The 21,314-nt window shown below is 46.5% G+C and overlaps 1 protein-coding gene across 1 annotated transcript; it reads right to left on the bottom strand.

The window, feature by feature from the left end:
* Positions 1-2,548: 2,548 nt before the first annotated feature.
* On the bottom strand, positions 2,549-16,421 carry RND3 (Rho family GTPase 3). The gene is made up of 5 exons (XM_083842682.1): positions 16,076-16,421; positions 15,886-15,973; positions 8,898-9,007; positions 7,249-7,383; positions 2,549-4,675 (listed from the first exon to the last, which is right to left on the bottom strand). Exons 1-5 carry the CDS (start codon positions 16,223-16,225, stop codon positions 4,424-4,426), a joined length of 735 nt encoding a protein of 244 aa, XP_083698808.1. The 5' UTR covers positions 16,226-16,421; the 3' UTR covers positions 2,549-4,423.
* Positions 16,422-21,314: the final 4,893 nt, after the last annotated feature.

The raw sequence follows: 21,314 nt of genomic DNA, 5'->3' as shown, positions 1-21,314 counted from the left end.
TTTTTTTTTTGGGAAGTAGACTGAGTCATGGCAACCTGCCAGATTTATTTTCCAGGGATCAGATGGTACTCGAGAGAAACATCTGACCAAACCGCAGCCTACACACGAAAGCGCTTCCGATCCAGCACCTCGCTCGCGCAGCGATAGCGCTGAGGGGGTGACAATCCCCCAGGCACCAGCTCCTCGGAGGGCAAACCAAGCTGCGCTGTTTAAGCCAAGGATGTCACCTCAGTGCCGGCTTCAGCCACAGCCTCCTGGTTTTAGAGAGGTAAAGCCATCTCCTCTGGCTCACAGGTTTCAAATGCCACCAGCCAAAGCCGGTCAGGGACGTTTCACAAAAAACAGAGCGGTAAATCCGACCTAAAGGAAATGGTAAAACTCACAGCAATCACAGAAAAAGAGAGTTGGACTCTTTGGTGAGAACTCCTGCTCTGCAGCTGGGAAAAAAAAAAAAAAGATTATTTCTAATCATGTGATGAAGAAACACTTTCTGTTCCAAAGACACTCGGTTTATGCCCAAGCACTGGCTGAGCAGCTCTGGGATTTATGAACGCTCACTTCCCAGATGTGCTGGAACACAGGCAAGGCTAGCGGCTGCGAGAGAGCTGCCAACAGGCTTGTTTATTTTTGTAATGCTAAAAGGAAAACGTAGATAAATCAGGACACCTCCATCTTCCACCCATCTAGAGCAAAATAAATGACTTGAGTAAGGGGAATTTGAAAAGGGTAACGGGCAACTGGTGGTCAGCTGATGATCCAAGTGATTTAACTGGAAATGGATCTCTTTTCTGTAGGTCTGGTTTAGCAGTGCCTTTTGTAGCACCCTCCTAATCCCCACCATTTGGCCTGTGACCACACAGCATTTAGGTCCACAGCAGGAGTGACACTAAACCAAGGCTGCGGGCATTAAATGGAATGAAAAATCAGTTACAAACTTTGATGGCTCTCAGAAGCACAACGTGGCATTGGCATCCTCCGCAGAAGGCATGTTTCTAGCGAGGCTTCAGCACTGTCTTCTCTTAGTCCTAAAACACCTTACCAAGACCCCAAAAATGTTAGATCAGGACTGAAAATAAATAGCGGGATCTACAAAAGCTGGGAGAGGGGCAAGTTTTTAAGAACATGCAGCATGTTCTGCTCCAGCAATGCAAGCAGAACCCAGCTGTGTCACAGCCTGATGGCAGGAGGATGAGCAGCGAGCACCTGGGGGACCAGCTCTTGCTCCAGAGCACGCCCGAAGGTGGCTCCAGCTGCAACATGGGGCAGAGTGGTCATGGAGAAACCGGGGGCATACGGACACAAGGAGGAGAAAGGGGGAGAAGGGAGAGGAGAACACTGCTAGGGATGGTGGCATGGCCTAATGCTGCTCTCAGGTTATTCCGACAAAGGTGCCAAAAAGCTGAGCAGAGTGCTGAGGCAAACAGTTGGCTAAATATGCATTGCAAAACATCCTTTATAGCAAAAAATTCAAAGTCATTGGTGAAGGAGTCAATTAGTTTGGTTTAACGAAGAGAGGACTTAATGCATGACCGCAGCAACCTACAAAGCATCCTTAAATCCCATCATGAAGAACACGTCACTGACACAAACATACCCAGATGGAAAGCCGAGAGGCTGAGCGAGACAAACGCAGACCTCGAGGGAGATGTGGCTTTTTAGGCGAGGGCTGCAGCCTGCCAAGGCGAGCTCCGGCCCTGCCGCGTGCTGCCACGAGGGCTGCCCAGCCGCGTCCAGGCATTCGTGAGCTGCCGAAAGGCCACCTCCCCAGGGAGTGACAACCCGGCAGCGCCCTACCAGCGAGGGATGCCTTCTCGCACAGTAAATCATCTGCTCAGCTACAGCATAAACAGGGAACAAAAAATGCTGAGACTGTCATCAGAGAGAGGAAAGGGTGATCGGGTCAGCACAGGACAACTACAGGCGTTAGTGAGATGCTGGGACTTAGCGTGACTTTAGAAACGTGGAGAGAACATGCATGCTTTGCTAGACCCCAAAGTGAGAAACTGAAGAGCTCCCTGGCCTTAATTTTATGAGTTTCAGGGAGAAAACTCAAAAGGCAGTAAGGACTGCCCTGACTGCACTCAGAACTGCATCCTTCATATCCAAAAGGGAGCCTCAATACCTAACAGAGCCGCTTGCTAGAACCCCACTTCTGAGAGTCACAGCAGCCACATCCTAACAAGAAACTAGGCTGAGCCTGCTGCTAACTCTCAGACAGCACTCAGGAACAACGGCTCCTTGAACAACTTCAGTGTATGAAATCTTTTAAAAAGAACATTTAATGCTTTGGAGGCCAAAACAAACCACACTTCACTTGTTTGCTTGCTCTAGTTTCCCCTGCCTGCCTGATTTTTGGGGAAATGCAACTCCAATAATCCACACTACCTACTCAAACTCCAGAAAAACCCCAAAAGGCTGCTCCAAGCACCAGGAAGATTGATTTCTACTCAAATCACATTCCAATTCCAAGCTATGGCTGGCCTGCAGCTCAGTACGATTACGTCCACAACACATGCGCAAGTATTAATGAACCACCACACCAAGGCCGTTTCTGCTACAAGTCAATTACTTGCTTTTAATTCAAAGAAAAGAATGGTAATTTAATAAATACTGCAGAAACATTAACCAAACATACAAAGTGACTTCAACAATTAAAAAAGTAATGAATGTCCTGTTTTATAACAGTTATAACTTATTTTTTTTCCACAATATTTAAATACAGAAAGCACTTACCAGCTATTTTGTAATACTGCCCTAAGCGCACTGTTGCATCAGTCAAAAGCTTATTATGGTGGTAAGAATGTCATTTTGTGTGGGAAATAATTGGAATGGATTTTTTTCTTCTTTTATCAGATGAAAAAAAGTGCCAGGAACACACAGAGTTGAGTTTTAATTATGGTAATCCTTTACCCTTTGCAGAAGTCAACATGAACACAGCTTTAACACTTCAAAAATGAAGCACCATCCTTGGAAACAAAATGCTTGTTCTCAACAAGCTATAGCCACACTGGTTAGAGCTTACAGTATCTTCCTTTCGAGAGAAGCTATGAAGTTAAGTCGGTCAGTAAACAGTTGCAAACAATTTTAAAGGCCGATATATTTAACGTAACGATAGTAATCAGCAAGCAAAAAAAGAACTTAACCAGGTCACTGATGTAACGGTTAATGATTGCTGTCTGGATATGTATATATTAGTCCTAAAGACTAAACATAGTATCCAGTTTCCACTGGGGACCCCTTAAGGCATCACAGTTCTTCAGACTCCATTTCCTCACAGCACTCACCTCGAGCAAATGAAGTCTGCCGCGAGACACGGCTGCCCCAAGTAACTGTACGCGAGTGTCTAACAGAAGATAATCTGGCTCTGCTGGCTCATTTGCAGATTCTTGGGTTTTTACAAACACAGTTGCAGAGAACCATATCACGGAGTAGCACTTCTCCATAGCATTTACAGAGGGCTAGATCTTGGGAACCACCGGGCTCTTGACTCCTACTAGGAGCAGAGGAGTCCCAGGGCTTCCCCAGATGGGCAGTAAGGCTGAACGAACTATTATTTTTTTTTAAACTAAGGATCATTTGTCATCATAGCTCTTAGCACCTTTCAGTTGATTTTACAGCTGAACCTACAGTGAAATACCCATACAGTACACCAGAACTTGAGATCATTTCCACTTCAAATTACAATCACAAAGAGGAATGGAAAGTCAGAGTCCTGTAACAGGCAGGCAGTTTGCCCCCACGCCCCGATGCGATCCATTTAATTCTGCTGCAGCCGGGCACCTAAAATACTGGGAAACCTCAAACAGTCGTCTTCATGACCAAAGTGATAAAATTTAGCTTGCGTTGCCATCTCAGGAAGGCAAAACTCCAAACTTCTCACGTACAGTGTTTTCCTCTAGGTGACGTATAGGCCTTGGTATACTCTCCATCTCAACGACGAGCTACTGAAAAATTAGATCATATCCTTTGGAAAACCAACTACAAGGTCACAGGGATAGTTCCTTAAAGAGGGCATATTAATAATGTCATCTTTAAAAAAACATTAAAGTATTACTTTAAAGAAATCAAAGTGGTAGCATCCAGGAGCAGAGCATCAATAAAAGAAACAAGCACTGTCAATGACATCTCTCTTCTTCTCAGTGTTTTTTCCCCATTCACCCTCTCAGCACATTCACATGTTCTTTTTTTTTTTTTGGCATTTTCTTCCATGTATCATTTCCTGATGCCACCTCATTTAGAGCTATTTCTTCTCCCTGCTTGGTCTACACGCTCAGTTCCTAAGTACAGTCTCACACAACAGGTGAAGAGTCTCCTTTAAAGCACTGGCATAAGCACCCATTAAATACCACGTGGCTGTATACTTCATCGAGCCTCCACCTCTCCCGAACACTCTCTTCCTCCTGCTCATCGAAATCGAGGTCCTTCACATCACCGTGCAACTCTTTGCTTTGTCCTTTCGCAAGTCTGTAGCCACTGTAGAAAGTTCTGGCCTGCCAGGCATGTGTGAAATTCGCTTTGTTGCCCTCTGCGATTTGTTTCGTTTAACATTTTTATTTGTTTTATTCACACACGCCAAGGTGGCAACATGAAAAATGTCTCTGACACTGTTTTCTGACTGTAAGGCTGAGCATTCAATATACGTAGCTGCTCCAATCTGTTTGGCCATATTTGCACCCTAAGGGAAAAAAGAACATGCAATCAATACCAAGTTTCCAGCGAGCCAAAGCAAACCATACAATTACTTTTCAGCGCTGTTTTCCATACACAATGTTCTGTGAAAACCAAAGCTAAAGCTCAAGTATGACAGCCAGCAGCTAATTTTGCAAAATAAACAGAGCTTTGGTTCCAAGCTGCATTCACGCATTCTCTCACATACAGATAAATACCATTTGAAATGGAGACGATAAGCCCAGTGACCTGCAAATAACCGCAGCGACACAGGAAAGTACCGGTAGGACTTATTCAGGCTAGTCGACACGTCCCTGTCCTGGAGCACAGCACACAGGGAAAAACCCTTGTTAGGCTTCTGCTAGGGGACAAAGCTTACGGGGAGAAGAGCTGGACGTTTCTGGGCTCATAGCTAGGGAAGGGACAAAAATGAAAGGACTTCAGTGGCTAGACAAGCCCTTCTTTTGCAATGTTAAGTGTGTTAGAAGTCAAAGCCGAGATATTTGTTCTAGCAGCACAAGAAAAACAACAAGCAAAGCCAGCAGATGACAATACCCCAGGGTCCTACAGGAAGACAATACAATATCGTGTGAAAAAGCAGAACTGTTTTAATGGAATTTTACTTCGGAGGGACAATCTTCCTAGTCAGTTACTACATCCAAGCACATCCTTGATGATCCTCATGTATCCATGGGCCTGAGGTAGAGGCAGGCAGGACACGAGCCAGTCCAACCCCTCCTCTTTGCTCCCAGCTGTAACAGCCGGGCTGATGGCACCGATCCATCTGGACCCACATCATTATGCACTATTTGCCTTGCACTGATGCAGCTGCTTTCTTATCAGTTTAAGTGGGATTGGCTGATAAAAGACTTGGTTTGGACCAAACCCTCCCCACTGTTAAACACCTCAACTCCTACTCAGCTCAACCTATCTCAGTTCCTCAAAATTGTTTGCTCAGGTGTAGCTGACTGGAAATTATCTAGGATACTGGGGACAGGGTGTCAGCATCGGCTGAATTTATCCTCCAAACACTTCCTTATGCAGCTAAGAGAAACGAGGAAAACCCCACTGGTCTCTGATCCCAACTTGACTTAGCAAGGCAGGGAATCTAAAAAGAAGTTGTGTATCTTCACCCCAGAGGGCTGGATCCTTCCCTGAAAATAGCACAGGAGAGCCCTGGGTGGCTTCAGGCCACTGCTGTGCTTTGGCAACCACAAGACACACAACCACAGCTCAGGCTATGCTTTCCTAAAGTGCACACAAGATCGTGCGAGTTTGTTCAAGTAGGGGCTTCACTGAATCATGTACAATTTTCTCTTTGGCTAGTAAGTAAAAGTTTATGACTTTGCCCTTCCTAAGGAGTTGTGACACCAGGAGAGAAGGGAATCTTTGAATCTAGGTGGCAAACCCCTCTGTCAGTAGCTTTTCAATCACTAACTCTGAAAAAGGGTCAAACTTGACCATTTTATTGAAGAACCACAACAAAATTTAAAACATATGACCTTGGGTATGCCGTAAGTGGCAGACTATTTCCCTTCTAGAAAGGCACAAGAGCTGGCCTTTAGTTTCACTTAAAACTGTTGAAATGGAGAGATGTTCACTGAGCCAAGCACAGAAAAAAATACCATAACCAGCATAAGCCATCACAATAAAACAACCCGTGTTGTATTTTAATTAAGATACTCAGTTCACGGCAGCTCCTCATTTTCAATTTTAAACATGCTGTAGGAGGCTGCATTATTAGTAATCGCATATTAGGAGCTGTTGGTTTGGAAAACCTGAGGTTTTGGATAAGACATCAAGAACTGTTTCATAGTGCAGGATACACGGGCCAGGTAGAACTACCTATGCAGGTAACACTTGCACTCTTGCACCCTGCGGGGTGTATATCTGAAACCACTACTGTGATTCAGCTGCAATGCACTATATACACAAGTAGTAAGGGGAAGTTTATCCTAGATCTTAGTTTCCCCCCTGTTCTCTGCCTCCTGTTCTCCCATGGCCTGGTTTCTTTCCCCTTTTTCACCTCAGTGTCTCTATCTCACGATGACTGGCTCCAACCTTCTCACTTCCCAACAAGAGAACCACTGCCCAGGATTAAGATGCTTTCTGGATTTGCTGCCACCTTCACGGGGAGCTACAAGGTGATTTCAAGCAGTGGGACTTTAAAGAGGTCAGATTACATGAAGTAATTGTCATGATGCTTGAGTCATATGTATGACATTCAACTCAAGCGTGAAGACAACGATTTTATCACCAGTAAATGAACAGGACAAGCCACACCTCGCAGTTACTGCTCTGGCCTCTGCAGGCACAGAAAAGCAGTAAGCTTATTCTTTAATTCACTTAAAAGGCTCCTCACGATCAGTAAGGCTACGCTCTATGATGCTTAAAACATGCTTTGTGGGACTGCATGATTTTCTGCTGCATCTACTGCATAGGTAGGCTTTTCCTTTAGTCCATGTATCTGCCTTCTGCACTTGTCAACAAGGAGGGAGAATTTGTTCATAAAGATGGCTACAGTGACAGAGAACTGTCTTATCCTCCACCCCAAAGGACAAAGAATGAGATGGCACATACCTGGTCATAGGACACGGGTGTCTGCCTGTGATTGGAAAGTTCTACTAGTGTGCTTACATCCGTGCGCAGATCCGACTTGCAACCAACCAGAAGCATTTTGGTGTTTGGACAAAACTCCTGGATTTCACCTTTCCACTGTAAAATATTAGGTTGTTGTTATATTTGCATAGTTGAACGCTTAAATTCAAAGAAGCAATGGATACAAGATGGAGTTTAATAAGTCATGACATTTTATGTGGAAATACTCTTACATAATAGTTGCATTTACCTTCAAGCTAATTTCTGAAGGCATTAGTTCCAGCATTATCTAGTCAAGGATAAAAACTTACAATCTCCTACACTCACTAAGTCCACTGACTTAGTAATCGAGATTGTTTGCCTGCATGAATAAAGGTTTGCAGACCTGTCACTCCTCACAGGCAGCAAGCACCTAGCCACAGCTGCGTACAGAGAGGAACCAAAGCAAGCTGGTGTTACCACATCCAGTGGTTCCTCAAGACTGAGCTAGAGGCCCGGCCTCTATGACCACAAAGTACGTGTTGCTATGTATTTGCTATATCCAAATATATACAAATCTGTCAAGGGTCCAGTGAGGAAGTCCTTCAAACAGAACATGTATCATATTATTTTGTTTTCTTGCCCATAACCCATACATGGTTAACTTTGTGAATACAAGAAAGCCAACAATTCTGCAGCCCAATCTGACCAGATCATACAATCCCTAAAATTTAAGAATATAATTTGGGTTTAAAAGCATATTAACAAAAATCTCTTCTCAATTAAGCAACAGTACAGTAACCAACAGTAACAGTGACAAAAAACAAAGACAGCTCTAGATGCTTGTTGGCATAGTAAGCAGAGAATAGTCTGAAGTACTTTCTGTACATTATTCGCAGCACCACATGCCGCTTTATGCCCCAGTGAAACAAGAATCCCTGGCCCCAGCTACAGAGCGAAAGGAACTTCACATCGTTACGCCTTAAAGACGACACCACAAAGTTTGAGTCATGCCCAGTGACGGCGGGGAGGGCCAGGACCACCTTGTGAACACAGAGCTCAACTCTTAAACAAAGAGATTTAACTCAGGGGAAGTCAGGCTCTGATTCTTGGGTCACTGAGTTTCTGAAAAATTCTGAAGTTTGGTGCAGAATTACATTTCTATGCTATTGCTAGGTTTTCTGGTGTCTCCCAGAGGCATTTGTTACTGGCTCCTTCTAGCTTAAGACTGAGGAATTATGTAAAGCCATGGCATAAGTCCAAATGCTCTACAGACACTTTTAACTGTCTCCGCAACACAGCAAAGTTTCTCAGTTCTGTTTTTTATATGAATGTGACATGAGAGACAGTTTCTTGCTGCACCCAATGCCACCCTCAACAATTAATTGGTGTCTAAGGGCTGAGGAATGAGAATTTACTTCAACCCTGGGGTTCCATTACATGGTGTGTTTATTTTTTTTCAGTTAACATTAAATCACTTCCAAATCAATGATTTCAAATCCTAGCAGTGCAGAGCACAGTCTGGTCTTCTTTCCATTAAAAGAAAAAAAAACACAAAACTGAAACTTCTAACATAGGAAACAGCACCACTCTTCAGAGATTTAAAGACAAGCTACATATAAACAGTTCTCAGATGTTTCTTAAACACTTGCCTTTTTTAACACACTGTCAAGAGTTTCTGGCCGACTAATGTCAAAGCAGATCAAGACGGCATCAGAGTCAGGATAAGAAAGCGGACGGACATTGTCATAGTAAGGAGAGCCTGCAGGAAAAGAAAACACATTATTATCAGTACATATTCTTCGCTTTCTACAATCAAACATATCCAGAAAGTTTTGAAAGGTTTTCAGCAAAGCTCTTAAATATCACCTAGCTACCAGCTTTTCCTCAAAACCACTCCGTACTCCCAAAAGACAAGATTCTCAGTTCCCCCGTCCTTTTGCTTCTCACCTACAAAAGCAACAGCTTTCCCAAGCAGTTAAGAGGGACGGCACCCCAGTGATTCATCTCCCACTGAAAACTTGTGATGCCCCCAGTAACCAAAAAAAGCAAATAGCATCAGCCCAAGTTTAAGTTCCAGCAATAATCTGCAGGAATTTGACTTTGAGGGGGGAAAAAAGCATTAAAGCGTGTCTTCAAAGGAGATTTTCCATAGTTGCATTTTCATGTAAAAAAAAAAATCAGTAATTTTGAAATCAGCTTTGAATTTTTAATTTAGAACAAAGTTCCAAGTGCAAAAAGCATCTTCAGTTGTCATGGATATTGGTAATTTTTAGAAAAAAAACCTCTTGCTTAGGTTGAAAGCAGTTGTTCCAGTACTTGACCAGGAAAGAATTCCAACCCTGCAGACAGACACGAGTAAGTTATCTGTCACAAAGAGGCACTGATTTGTAAGCCAATACACGCCTGTAGTAAACTTTTATGTATAGCCCATAAAACAAATTTTGATCAATGAGATCAAAAGCTAATCTGGTAATCTGAAGGAACATAAATAGGTCCAATGTTGCATGTTACAACTGTTTTACTTCGAGAGCTATTAAGGGATATGACGAGTTTAAGACTTTTCATGATGTGCAGAGTTACAACTTCATCTGCAGTCAGAAATCTCTTTTTTAGCATCTGTTGAACCTGGAAGAACATTTGGGGGAAATCTCCCCTTTTTCTAGAAAGTTCCATTCACTCGGCCACCACTTGGTTTGGCCTTTAACTCTGCTGAAGCTTCATTTACTGAGCAGAATGCATTTCTGATTCAGAAGGGTACTTAAACAGTTAAGTTGTCCAACAGGATCAGGGCTTGGGCTTTGAAATGCATGCCTGTAACTTAAAATGCACTAAGGCATATATTCTTATTCAGGTATTTGTCTTTCACAAACCTAAAGTCCAGCATCGAACATACGCAACAAGAATGCAGCTTTCAAGAGTTAGCAGGCATGACTTTTGGGGTTATCAGCCAATTATATCTCCAATTTTCAAACTACCTAGAACTAATTGTAAGGTCTCAGAGGCTGAACAGAGACTATTAACTGGATTAGAGAAATTCCTCGAGTTTTTAACTGACAGACAGCTCATGCTGCTGCACAGAGCAGAGCGGGGAATGGTGTGAACGTATCACAGATGACTTCAGTTGGACAGCTTAAACTAGAAGGAAGGAGTCAAGAATCCCAGGAATGTTGTTTTTGAAATGAAGAGTAACACATGGGGAATGAAGCATTACCAAACTAGGTAGCAGAAGGTAATTTGTTGAACAAGACTTATTTTATTCAAACGCTCATCTTCATAAATGATGTCAATCTAACGAAGAGGCAGCTGTCAAAAACCACTCTTTAAAAAACCAGCTAGCTGTCTTCGGCAGTAAACGACACGTCAGGAGGAAATCTAAGCTGAGCTGACCAGAAAAGCGCTCGCTCTGAGCTAAACCCAGCTTGCAGGACTATCGGTACGGCCTTCCCAGCTGCCTGCAGCACCGCTACCCAGCTCAGCACCACCTGAGTGCCCCCGGGCCGAGCTGCTAGCCCTGGGCCACCAGCCGGCACCCTCGCTAGCCACCCCTGTGGCCCGGCACCTTCAAACAGGCCGCGGCGGCAGCGCCTCACAGCCAGCGGCCTCCATGCCTCCCTGCCCAGCACGGGCAAGTCGGGGCAGGGCGAGCTGCCGCCTTTGGGATCCTCAGCGCTCGGCCACAGGGCTGCCGGCTGGAAAGGAGGCTCAGAAAGCCTCACCCAGAAACTAATTCCGTAGACACATACCTAACTTCTCACTCAGCAGCCTCCAAGGACACAACGCACCATATATGTCCATCAGCGTGTATTTATGTATACACACCGTCACCACCTTCAGACCAGAGATTCCTCTTACTGTGTCAGCTGTAGCTGTGTTTGTTTTGAGGGCTTTTCTTTTCAGGTTTTCCTTCTGAACCTCTCGTATTAAAGATGCCGAACTAGAATACACGTACTTTTATAGGCAGTCCTTCCGTCCAGATGCAAGCGAGGAGTATTTGACACATTTTTCTCCTCAGGGCGGTGTGCGGCAGAACAAACTGGAATCGTTTAAAGTCCTCGCGCGGCAGCACCGACAAAAGAAGCTTCCTGGTCTCGTTCGACAGCAATAACCGAACGTTTATTATTTCGCAAATAAAGAGCAGCCCCGGTCCTTACCGTGGCGAGGCTATTCAATCTGGCATTTCATCATTTCACCCAGAAACCCTCAGAACCGAGGAATCTCAGGAATGAGGCTCAAGTCTGAACAGACAACTTGAACACAGCCCAGCAAGGCTGTTCAGTCTTTTTCAAGTTAGTCTGCAGATTTGAAACCATGCCAACCCTGGAAAACAGAAGGAGAATGCAAGGCTACAGCTATGGTATTCGTGAAAAAAATAAGCCTGCTTGTGTTTGCGATTCTGCTCTTACAAAGTAAAACATTTTTGTCAGGGACAACATGAATGATTTATCAGTTTTATCAAGGGATCGCTGATAATGCTGTAGTTCATCTTGTTTTGTGGTGAAAGTATATTCCAGTTGCAATCCCCGATTTTATCTGTTTGGCAGCTTAAATAATCTAAGCCAAAGTAATTTACACAATAAGAATGCTCTACTTTTCAACTCCTATGCTTCATGCAAAGTACAGCACAAGTTCAGCTGTTAAAGCGAATTAAACCCCTCCCAAGCAGCGTGCTTGGCTTCAGTCTCCAGAAGATGCCAAAGCTTAGGCTTAAGCATTGCTACGTTAATAAATGCCAAAATTATTCACATCATTGAAAGTTAAAGCATGCTATTTTTTTTTCCTTTTGGATGACTTAGCGCTGCCCTAAGCTGCTAGACCCCGGAGAGCTGAATGCCTGTCACTGTGGATGAGGAGGCTGAGCCCCACGTCCTGCCAGCAGCACGGAGCTGGGCAGCACCGGGCTACTTGCACATCGCCACCGGGCGCTCCCCTCCGCTGCCCTTCGGACTCCGGTCACCTGGAAGAACGACAGACAAACAGCAGCCTTCTCACTCCCAGTTCCTCAGGCTTGCTGATTATCAGCTAGATAAAAAGCTCAGCAAACACTGCAGCGGCAGCTCCAAGCAGCTGGCTCCCTGCTACGGCCTTCTTCCTTCCCAGCACACCTCGGCCATTTCGGGGAAAGCACACAAATATCACTCATAGCACCGTGCGTTTACATTTCTGTACCTCAAACAGAAAGCGGGACTTTTGGTCCAGTTACCAATTCTATTTTTTCCCCTATATAGGGAAAAAAAAACAAAACTATCAGGACTAGTTACTGCTACACAGTCACGAAAGAAAATCACATGGCTCAACACAGCCAACTTGTAAGTGAACTGGAAGGCAGAGGCAGAAATTTGACATTTCCTTTATACCACTTACTGCCAGAGAACTCAGGAAAATAGGAACTTGACTCCTGTATGTTTCAGACACCTTCTGAAAGATACCTCAGCAAAAAAAAAACTTTATAATTTAATATTAATTTTTTATGTAGATGCTGAATACATTGTGCACATTCAAATCACAGTAAAGCTAATTCGATTTAAAGCTCTAAGGCCCTTCTGGATTTAATTATATGCTAGTCCCCAGCAGCGCACAAGTATTTCTGGCCTTGCTGAGAACTACCGGAGTGTCCAGTACAGTTTTCCCTCTTCAGCCAATACAAAAGAAACTCAGGAGTTGCTGGAGAGGCAGATATGTGTACCTAATGAACAGCATGTGATTTCTGTACAAGAAAAATGCCTATCAAAGTAGTCACTTTTAATGGAAGAAGGCAAAACCTCAGTAAATGAACCACGTGCGTGTTGAACAAAGCTGTCTCAATACACAAGCATTCTTCATGGTGTCCACAAGATTACACCATGAAGCTTTAGCCTGAAGAAACTTCTCTCAAATACTGTACCTAGCAAAACGTGCATACAGCTGCCAAAGAGTGCAAGACTGCCATACTGTATTACCACAGAACAGAATAATTTATGATGTAGTTATATTGCAACCAGACATTCCTGCTTTGAAAAAAAAAAGGGGGGGTTGGTAGTCCAAAAACCGATTGAAATTCAAGTTGGCAAGTGTTTTCCTCAATGCTGTGGCTAATTTAAATCCTTATAATGACTTGCAGAACTAGACAGTACCAGAAAATATTTGAATAATGAACCTTCCCATTCCACTCTTACTTGTGAGCATGTTTTATCCCAAATTTCTATGGACATGCCCAAGATACTACAAACTTCCCAATACATATACAGCTGCTTTTGACGGTTCAACTATGCGATGCTCTACACTTTGCACTTAAAGATTCCTCTAGTAATAAGCGTGTTATTTTATAAGGGACTATTTCATAGGTAAAGCCAAACCATGACAGCTGGGCCTGTTTTCACTCTAACATAAGGCTTTTAACCAATGCCTACAGTTTGGGTTTTCTTTTTATTTTCTCAATGAGCAAAAAAAAACCACTCGGAGTGGCTGTACCTTCCTTTCAACGCATTCAGTGGGAAAACCAGCGTTTAAGTTAAGGTATGGACTAATTTGAGAGGTAGCCTGAGGCATGCTCCCAGCTAGGACGCAGCTGGAGAGTAAAGAACGGATATTAAATACCGATAAAGTCATCTTGAAATACATACAGTATATTGCAATCAAGCCCTGCTAAAGAGCATCCGTTTTTCACCCTCCCCCCTCAAGAAACGCAGAAAAGCCCCATGACTTGGGCCATTACCTCCCCCAGCCCATGCTGCGATGGACATTACCCTCCATTAGCATTTGGCAGCTACAAATCATATTTTTAAGTTAACTAGATCTTGTCCTGCTTTAAAGTCATTAAGACATTTATTGTAATTCAGCAGAGGACTAGGACAAAGACTTGTAAAGAACTAAATTACCAGGAATTTAAGATAATGCTAAAACGTTATCTTATCTCCCGATGTCTCTTATCTGGTGATGTGATTTTGCATCGGGTAAATGGGCTCTGGGCAGTTTTTCTTCTGGCAGTCGGCAGGAAGAGCTGTTTGCAGAGAGCCTTCAGCTGCAGAATCCCACAACCAGAGGATGTGCTGGTCGGTCTACTGTTAGACCGAGCACCCCATCTTTCCAACGCTTCCTCTCTAGGTTCAGATTGCAGACAAATTAGCCACTTGTCCTGAAGCTCCCGACTCTGCCAGACCGCCTGTTAGTTCCAGGACGGGCCTGGAAGCCTGGCGTGCACAAGCAAAGGCTGGCAGGTGTTTGTTCCGGTGCTGCCATCTTTTGAAGTGCTACAGGATATTTCATTACAAGGGTGTCGTCAGCCTTTGACATACAGATTCCAGGCCTTCACATGTCAAACAACCCGCGCGCTGCATTTTAATAGCTAAAGATAAAATTTTCCAGAATACCTTTGCTAGCTATTAATTTTTAATAAGGCCTTACTCCACAGAGTTTCTTACAGCCAGCTTAGTAATCAGGATGAAAGCTCAAACCAGACACACTCAAGAAGCCTCCAAGTCTTATTTGGCATGAGATGAAAAAAAAAATCAGTTTAGAACTATGCTGATACCGAATGTGGGCACAGAGACTGCCTTTTCCCAGTAACTGTGTTGCAAGACTTTGGAATCATTTCCTGAACAGCAAGAGGAAAACCAACTCAAAGCCCAAATTCCTTTTTGGAAAGGGATTAAAATCTTAGTTTCTGGTAAGAGAAGCGATTTCATATTTAGACAGATCTGATGGGTCCAAATACAGCACATACAAAGCCTGCCTAACAAAGACAGGGCTTGCATACTCTGTCAAGTATTTCCAGCTCTTTCTTTTCAATCCCTTCTGCGGAGTTAATGTTGATCCGCATCTGTGTTAATGGTTTACCATGTCATGCACCCCCACCGTTTCTCCCAGCGCGCTCACTTATCCAGAGGAGACTTGCCGGCTGCCCCCGCTCCCCTCCAGCACCGGCAAGCTCGGGGCTGCACCCGAACCAGGCTGAGCCTGTGGCCGTGGGGATGACCTACAGCAGGATCCAGAGGGGTTTCTGGCCTAATGTACGATTTGAAACAGACACAAGAACCTCAGCCTCCGAGGCATCTGAGCCGGCGATTTTGAAATGGCCACTGAAGGCACGCCTGGAAGAGCCGCGGCACGCATCTGCTGATGCTGGCGTGCGAAAAAGGATGGTTCCTAAAAAAGGATGGTTCCCCCTGCATCTTCGGAGGGGAATGATGCCCAACTTCCTAGTCTTTCTTGACTTTAAAACCTCCCTAAAACGTGAAAAAATTACCGTATTTTGTAAAAAGGAGACCCCAAGGAGCCTGCAAGGGACTCAAATATCCCCTGACTCAATTTACCACTAACATCCACCAACACCTCTTCCCTCTCCTGCGAGGTAACGCAGGGTTTTGTGGCAGTGGAGGTGCAGAGGGCAGCTCTGCATCTCTTCGGGGAGCTCTCCCCGCTCAAGCTAGGGAAGACACACACCGCTGACCCACCTGCCCTCTCCGCAAGCCCTCCAAGCCCCTACCGGCGGAGCTTTGCCCTCCTTCTCTCCCCCCCAAACTCAGGCACGTCCCCCAGCACCCCGGCGGCCCCCAGCCCCGGCCAGACACGGCCGCCACCCGCCCCGGGGCGGCCCCCAGCAGCGGGGGTCCCGGGGGTCCCGCAGCCCACCCCCCGCCCTGCCGTCCCCGCGGCGCTCACCGGAGGTGTCCCAGAGGCTGAGCTCGATGCGCTGCGTGTCGATCTCGAAGCTGGCCGTGTAGTTCTCGAAGACGGTGGGCACGTAGCTCTGCGAGGGGCAGACAGCGCAACGCGGTCAGCCCGAACCCCGACCCCCGGGACCCCCCAAAACCCCCGGCACCCCGTCCCCCCGAACCCCATCCCCCCGTACCTCGGGGAAGCAGTCCTTGGCGAAGACGTGGAGCAGCGCGGTCTTGCCGCACTGGCTGTCCCCCACCACCACGATCTTGCACTTCACGTTCTGGTTGGGATCCATCACCGCCTTGCTCGATAACTTCTGGCTCGCTCTTCTTTCCTTCATTGATCTCCGCTTAGTCCCCTCGGCCGGCCACGACGAAAAAGGAAAACCACACCCGGCTGCCCCTCCTCGCCCCCCGCCCACCCCCAAAAATAATAATTAAAAAAAATAAAAAAATAAAAGTAGCCCGAGGAAGCCCAGGTGGAGTTGGCAGAGCCGCGGGCGCCCCGCCGCCCGCCCGCCGGTCCCGCGCAGACTGCTTTGTCCCCCCGCCGCCCACCCCTATTTATAGGTTCGCCGCCGCCAAGCCCCGCCCACCGCCGGCGAGGCTCCGCCCCCCGGCCGCGCGCGCTGCCGGGGCGGGGCGGGGCGCCCCCTAGGGGAGAGGGAGGGGCCGTGAGGGGAGGGGGAGGGCTGGGGGGGGGGGGTCTGGCGGATTGGGGGGGGCTTGAGGAGGGGCTGAGGAAGGGATGAGGAAGGGGTGAGGAAGGGCTGAGGAAGGGGTGAGGAAGGGCTGAGGAAGGGATGAGGAAGGGATGAGGGGCTGAGGGGCTGAGGAGGGGGCTGAGGGGCTGAGGAGGGGGCTGAGGGGGGGGCCCGGGGTGCACGCGGCCATCCTGAAGGTGAGGCGGTGGCTCCCCAGTGAGTCACCCAGGCCGTAAACTCGCCCCGTGTCATTTCTGGGCCCAAACACCGTTGGTTAATAAAGTCTTGCGACACCCTGACGTGGAAAAGCTCCGCTACCTGGTGTGTTTAACCGTAGGAAGGTGCCCCGGTGACGCGGGCAAGGCAGGCTCCCGAGCGTGGCGTTTCTGAGGTGCAGCGCTAACGTTCTTCATGTTGTTCTGACGTGTCACGTTTTTCAGCCGGTCAGATTGCTCATCTTTAATAAAGTTTCCAAAGAATTCGAGATTTGGTTTCTGCTTGGGAATACCGAGCAAAACTGAAATTTGCAATGTGTGCAAAATGATTCAGAAGGCCTTGCTGAAAAGCTGGGGCATGTAGATTTCCACCCCTGCTTTTTTTCGATGAAGAGCTCATTTCTTGCAGTCCCCATCCGTCCCTGCTTTCCCCACCAACACTGCCTTGGCTCCTTGGATGGATGGTGGAATGGGAAAATGCTGAGTAAGCAGTAAAGAACTTGCTGCTGGTGTCAAGCTGGGTTCACCTCTTCTATTCAAACGCGGGTATTTTGAACAGGAAATCTTAAAATTATGGGTAAATTCAGCTGTGTTTTCATGTTTTCTCCAGAGTGCAGGGAGCCCTGTTTCTTCGTTCCCCTCCACTCTTTTATTGCACCTCCATCCCCGCACCGAGACCCAGCAGCCTCGCGGGCAGAGGCGGGTGGGACAAAGCCGCGGAGGTTCAGCCCTGGCTCCGTGGTCCCGCACTCTCCGTGAGCCCCATAGACCAGCTGAGGTGTATCTGGTGCGTATGTATGAGGGGAGAAGAGGCGGCTGAACGAGCTCTTTGTTGATCTCGAGTGGGAGCTGGATGGAAACATCTGCTCCCTGCCAGCTCATCAGTCACCTCCGTGCAGATGGAGGCAAGATGCAGCGAAGCCGGTGCTGATGCCCCGTTCCTCGGCAGTGCCTTGTCTCGTCCCTCTGGACGCGAGGGCACATCCCCGGCACAGCACACCGGGCCTGGGGGGCTGCTCCCGCACGCGGCTCGCATGGAAAATTCGCCTGCACCTAGCTATGCGAGGAATGTGGAAACTTTAACACACACCACTTACTCATCCTGACTTCCATCGGCATGCCTGGCGCTAATACGAGAAGGGGCGGCTGTTTACATGCTTTGTTTGCTGTTACAGTTGCTGCCGGGGCCACCCAGCTAAAAACCCCGGCTTTCGGGCCGCCCTGCGCTGCGCATTGCTCTGCCAGCGAGGAAGCAAAGGAATCCCCGCCGGGGCTGCGCACACCGAGCCGAGGAGCTTCAAGCCGACAGCCTGAGCTAATATTAGAAGAGGTCGCTTGGTGTTACAGAGCACTTGCTGGTGCAGAGGCTCTGGGGCGGAGGAAAAGGGCCATGTGTGGCTGCACGGGGAACCGCCTGCACGGGCATGGGATTCCTGCGAAGGGAAGCGTGGGACCTCGCAGCTTTGTGCACTTGTGACAATCAATAAACGAGGGGGCTACGAGACGTGCCTGCCTGCTCTGGAACAGCTTGTTTGTTGTCATTCCTTGGGGAAACTGTTCCAGATATGTTAATCCCTGTAAAACTATTATTCATGTCGTACTATTAAGTTTAATGCCTTTTCACATATCTTGATAACTAGGGGGATAACACAGCGGGGTTAACGTTTCCATTGGTATTTTTCACACGCAGTCTGATTTTGATTTATAAGGCAGAGTTTCTTGCTTTGCTTAGTTCAAATTCCCCATTTTTCTTTAGGTCTGATTCCTTCCTAGACTTTCTCAGTTTCTCTGCTTTCCATCCAGGAAAGTATTATATGTATATTAATACCATATAAATAATCCAGTGTTATCTGCGGTAATGACTGCTGATCGAGTGTAAGATTTTATGGGGATATCAAGATACATTTTTCTCCTCTCACAAGTAATCAGCTTGAACGCTTTCTGTGACTATAATAAAACAGTTAAGGAGAATGCTTTTAGTACCGGGATGATTGCTTGACGATTTAAATCCAAAATTGCCAGCAGAATACCTATCTGCAACGCCAGCCACCAAAGCATCTGTGGAAAGTATTAAACAACATGCATAAAACATGAACCTTACAAGTCCCATTCCCTCCTTTCTGTGTGTGTAACTAAAAGGGGCGTGCATTAAAAGAACATTATTAAGGTTTAAGGTCAAACACTCGTGTATTAGGAAATGCGCAGTTCCTGTGTGTCGGAAGCGTGGGCTCCCATGCGAGCGTGCAGTGATAGCCATTAATTTCAGGATCACGAATTAGGTTTTCCTGAGAACTTCTTCAGCCCACGGAGCGATGTTGTCACCTTAATGAGGTGTTCAGAAACACCCGTACCCCTCACGGCTCCATCTGCAATCCGTGCTTCATTTAGGGACACTACTCAAACCCTTCTCCTCAACACATACCAATTTATTATCTCTTTCCTCTTCTCTGGTACTTACTACTGTCATACCTGAGTTCTTAACGGCTGAAAATAAATTATTTTTCATGGGTACCTCGTGAGATGACGTGATCAGAGCGTGGCTGTTTGACAAAAGAGAAGCAGTGAGGTCCCCAGTACCCGCTAGCTTTGGCTGAACACACAGGGCTTGATTCACGCAGAATACCTAACATCACGCGGCCCCTCAGATGTTTTGGTACTTACTGTTTCTGTGAGTAGCGGTCAGGACTTAAAATCAGGAAGCCCCGAGCCACGTTGCGTGCGTAGGAAAAAAAAAATTCTCACTTAGTGATTATCTGTGAAAAAATGTGGTCCGAGCAGCTCGACTGCCATCACGTGCGGGAGTGTTTGCTGGCTGGGGTTCCCAAAACCCGTGGAAATCGAAGGGTTGGGACGTGCCCGGCTCAGTCACCGTGGAGGGACTGGGGTTGTGGCTGCCTAAACCAGGACCACATTTCCTTCTCTTCCAGTGGGGGCTTAACATTGAAGGCGGTACGGAGAGGATGAGCACCTCAGTCCTGTGTCGTGAGGGTGGTGTAACAGCTATGTGGGAACAAAGGCAACTGTGAAAATACAGATAAATATAGATAAAGAATTAGATACATTCATAAAATTAACTGGGGACATCAGTACCTCTCCCTCACTTGGCTGGCAGCTCGCTGAGTGCTAAGGCGATAAAGCTCGGCCATTCCAGCTTTCAGGAGCTGAGGGCAATGCTTTCTCAAAGTTATAAGCACTCTAAAATGATTTTTAAATCCCTTAATAACTTAAGGGAAGATGTTAAGACAGAGAGCAAGGCATTTCACAGTGCTGACCGTGCTGTAATTAGGAAGATGCACGTGGGAATCTCACATCTCGTGCAAGCTGGGTCAGCCTGGTGCACCTCGGGGGCTGTTTTAGGGCATTTGTTCGCAGAGCACGGCAGGATGCCAGGGGTGTTGCCCCCTCCCATTTGCAGGGAACACGTGGGAGGCCATCACCCCTCTCCCAGGTTCGCTGCCTTCCCATCCCACCGGAGATGTTCCTGCGCTTTTTGTAACGTCTCGGAGATACACCTTAACATTTGCAGTTTTCATCAGAAGTTATGGGAGTTATTCACATCTATGTCTTAATCCCGTTTCTGGAACGTTTTGATAGTGGGGCAGTGCAGCTCGCAGCCGTCTCATGCAAATGCAGCGGCGGCTGCTTTGCTCTTACATTATGTATGATTTGTTAGTGCTGGCGGTAAGGGCGGCCCCGGCCGGGGTGCTCTGCCAGCCATGAAATCGCAGGCATCTCAAGGACGTTTCCCGGGGTAGGGTGGTGTACCAAACAGCTTCCCACGGGGAGGAAAACATGCGAGAAGCCAAAAACCAGGAGTCAGAAGCCACAGCTTTGGCTTATTTTGTCTAAATCCGTAGCGCCGTTCTGCAGTCCTCACTCCTATGAAATCAGCACAAGCATCTTATAAAGCTCTTCGTATCCACCAGCATCAGAGAGTGCAAGTGCTTATTCGAGGTGACGATATAGGATTCCATTTTAACAGGAAAGAATAATTGTTTTGAGATTGTTTTTTTCCAAATTAAAAAAAGAAAAAATCCAAATCCAAAGTCGCATTAAATTTATTTGGATCCGAACTCTGATCTGAACTGTACCGATCCGAAGATCCTTTGAAATGTGTGGGGAAAATCCTATTGAGTTTGCTGAGCTTTGGCTCAGAGTGAAACGGTTTCTAGCTGTTGTTTGAGAATACCCTGCAGACCGAAAGTTTTCGTTTTCAGTTCCTGGAGGTTAATTATGGAAATTCGTTATAGTGGATCAGCAGTCCCAGTTGCTGGGGAGACGGTAAAACTGTTTGGTATGAAATTCTAGCCCGGAGCTGGATAGAAATTTTCTGACAGAATGGTTTTCCATCAGAAATATTGATATGCCGAAAGCAAAATGTTTTGCAAAACTGCTTCAATTTCACCAAAATTTTGTGTTAGGAAGTTTCCGAGCTGGAGCTCCCTGATAAGGTCGCCCTGTTCTGATTTAACCTTTTCTTCCCGAGGCGTTCGATTCCAAGCTTTTCTTTC

Source organism: Anser anser, assembly GCF_964211835.1.
Source record: "Anser anser genome assembly, chromosome: 6".
NCBI lineage: Eukaryota > Metazoa > Chordata > Aves > Anseriformes > Anatidae > Anser > Anser anser.
The sequence above is the reverse complement of the archived record's forward strand: the minus strand, read 5'-3'. Positions and strand labels throughout refer to the sequence as shown.

Bases quoted from the DNA above. Each gene is read 5' to 3' on its own strand.
- RND3 (XM_083842682.1), bottom strand. From the start codon at position 16,225: ATGAAGGAAAGAAGAGCGAGCCAGAAGTTATCGAGCAAGGCGGTGATG. The intron at 9,008-15,885 runs GTGAGCGCCGCG...CTTTTCCTGCAG, and splicing joins CAGCCTCTGGGACACCTCCG to GCTCTCCTTACTATGACAAT. The intron at 4,676-7,248 runs GTATGTGCCATC...TTTTTCCCTTAG, and splicing joins CACCCGTGTCCTATGACCAG to GGTGCAAATATGGCCAAACA.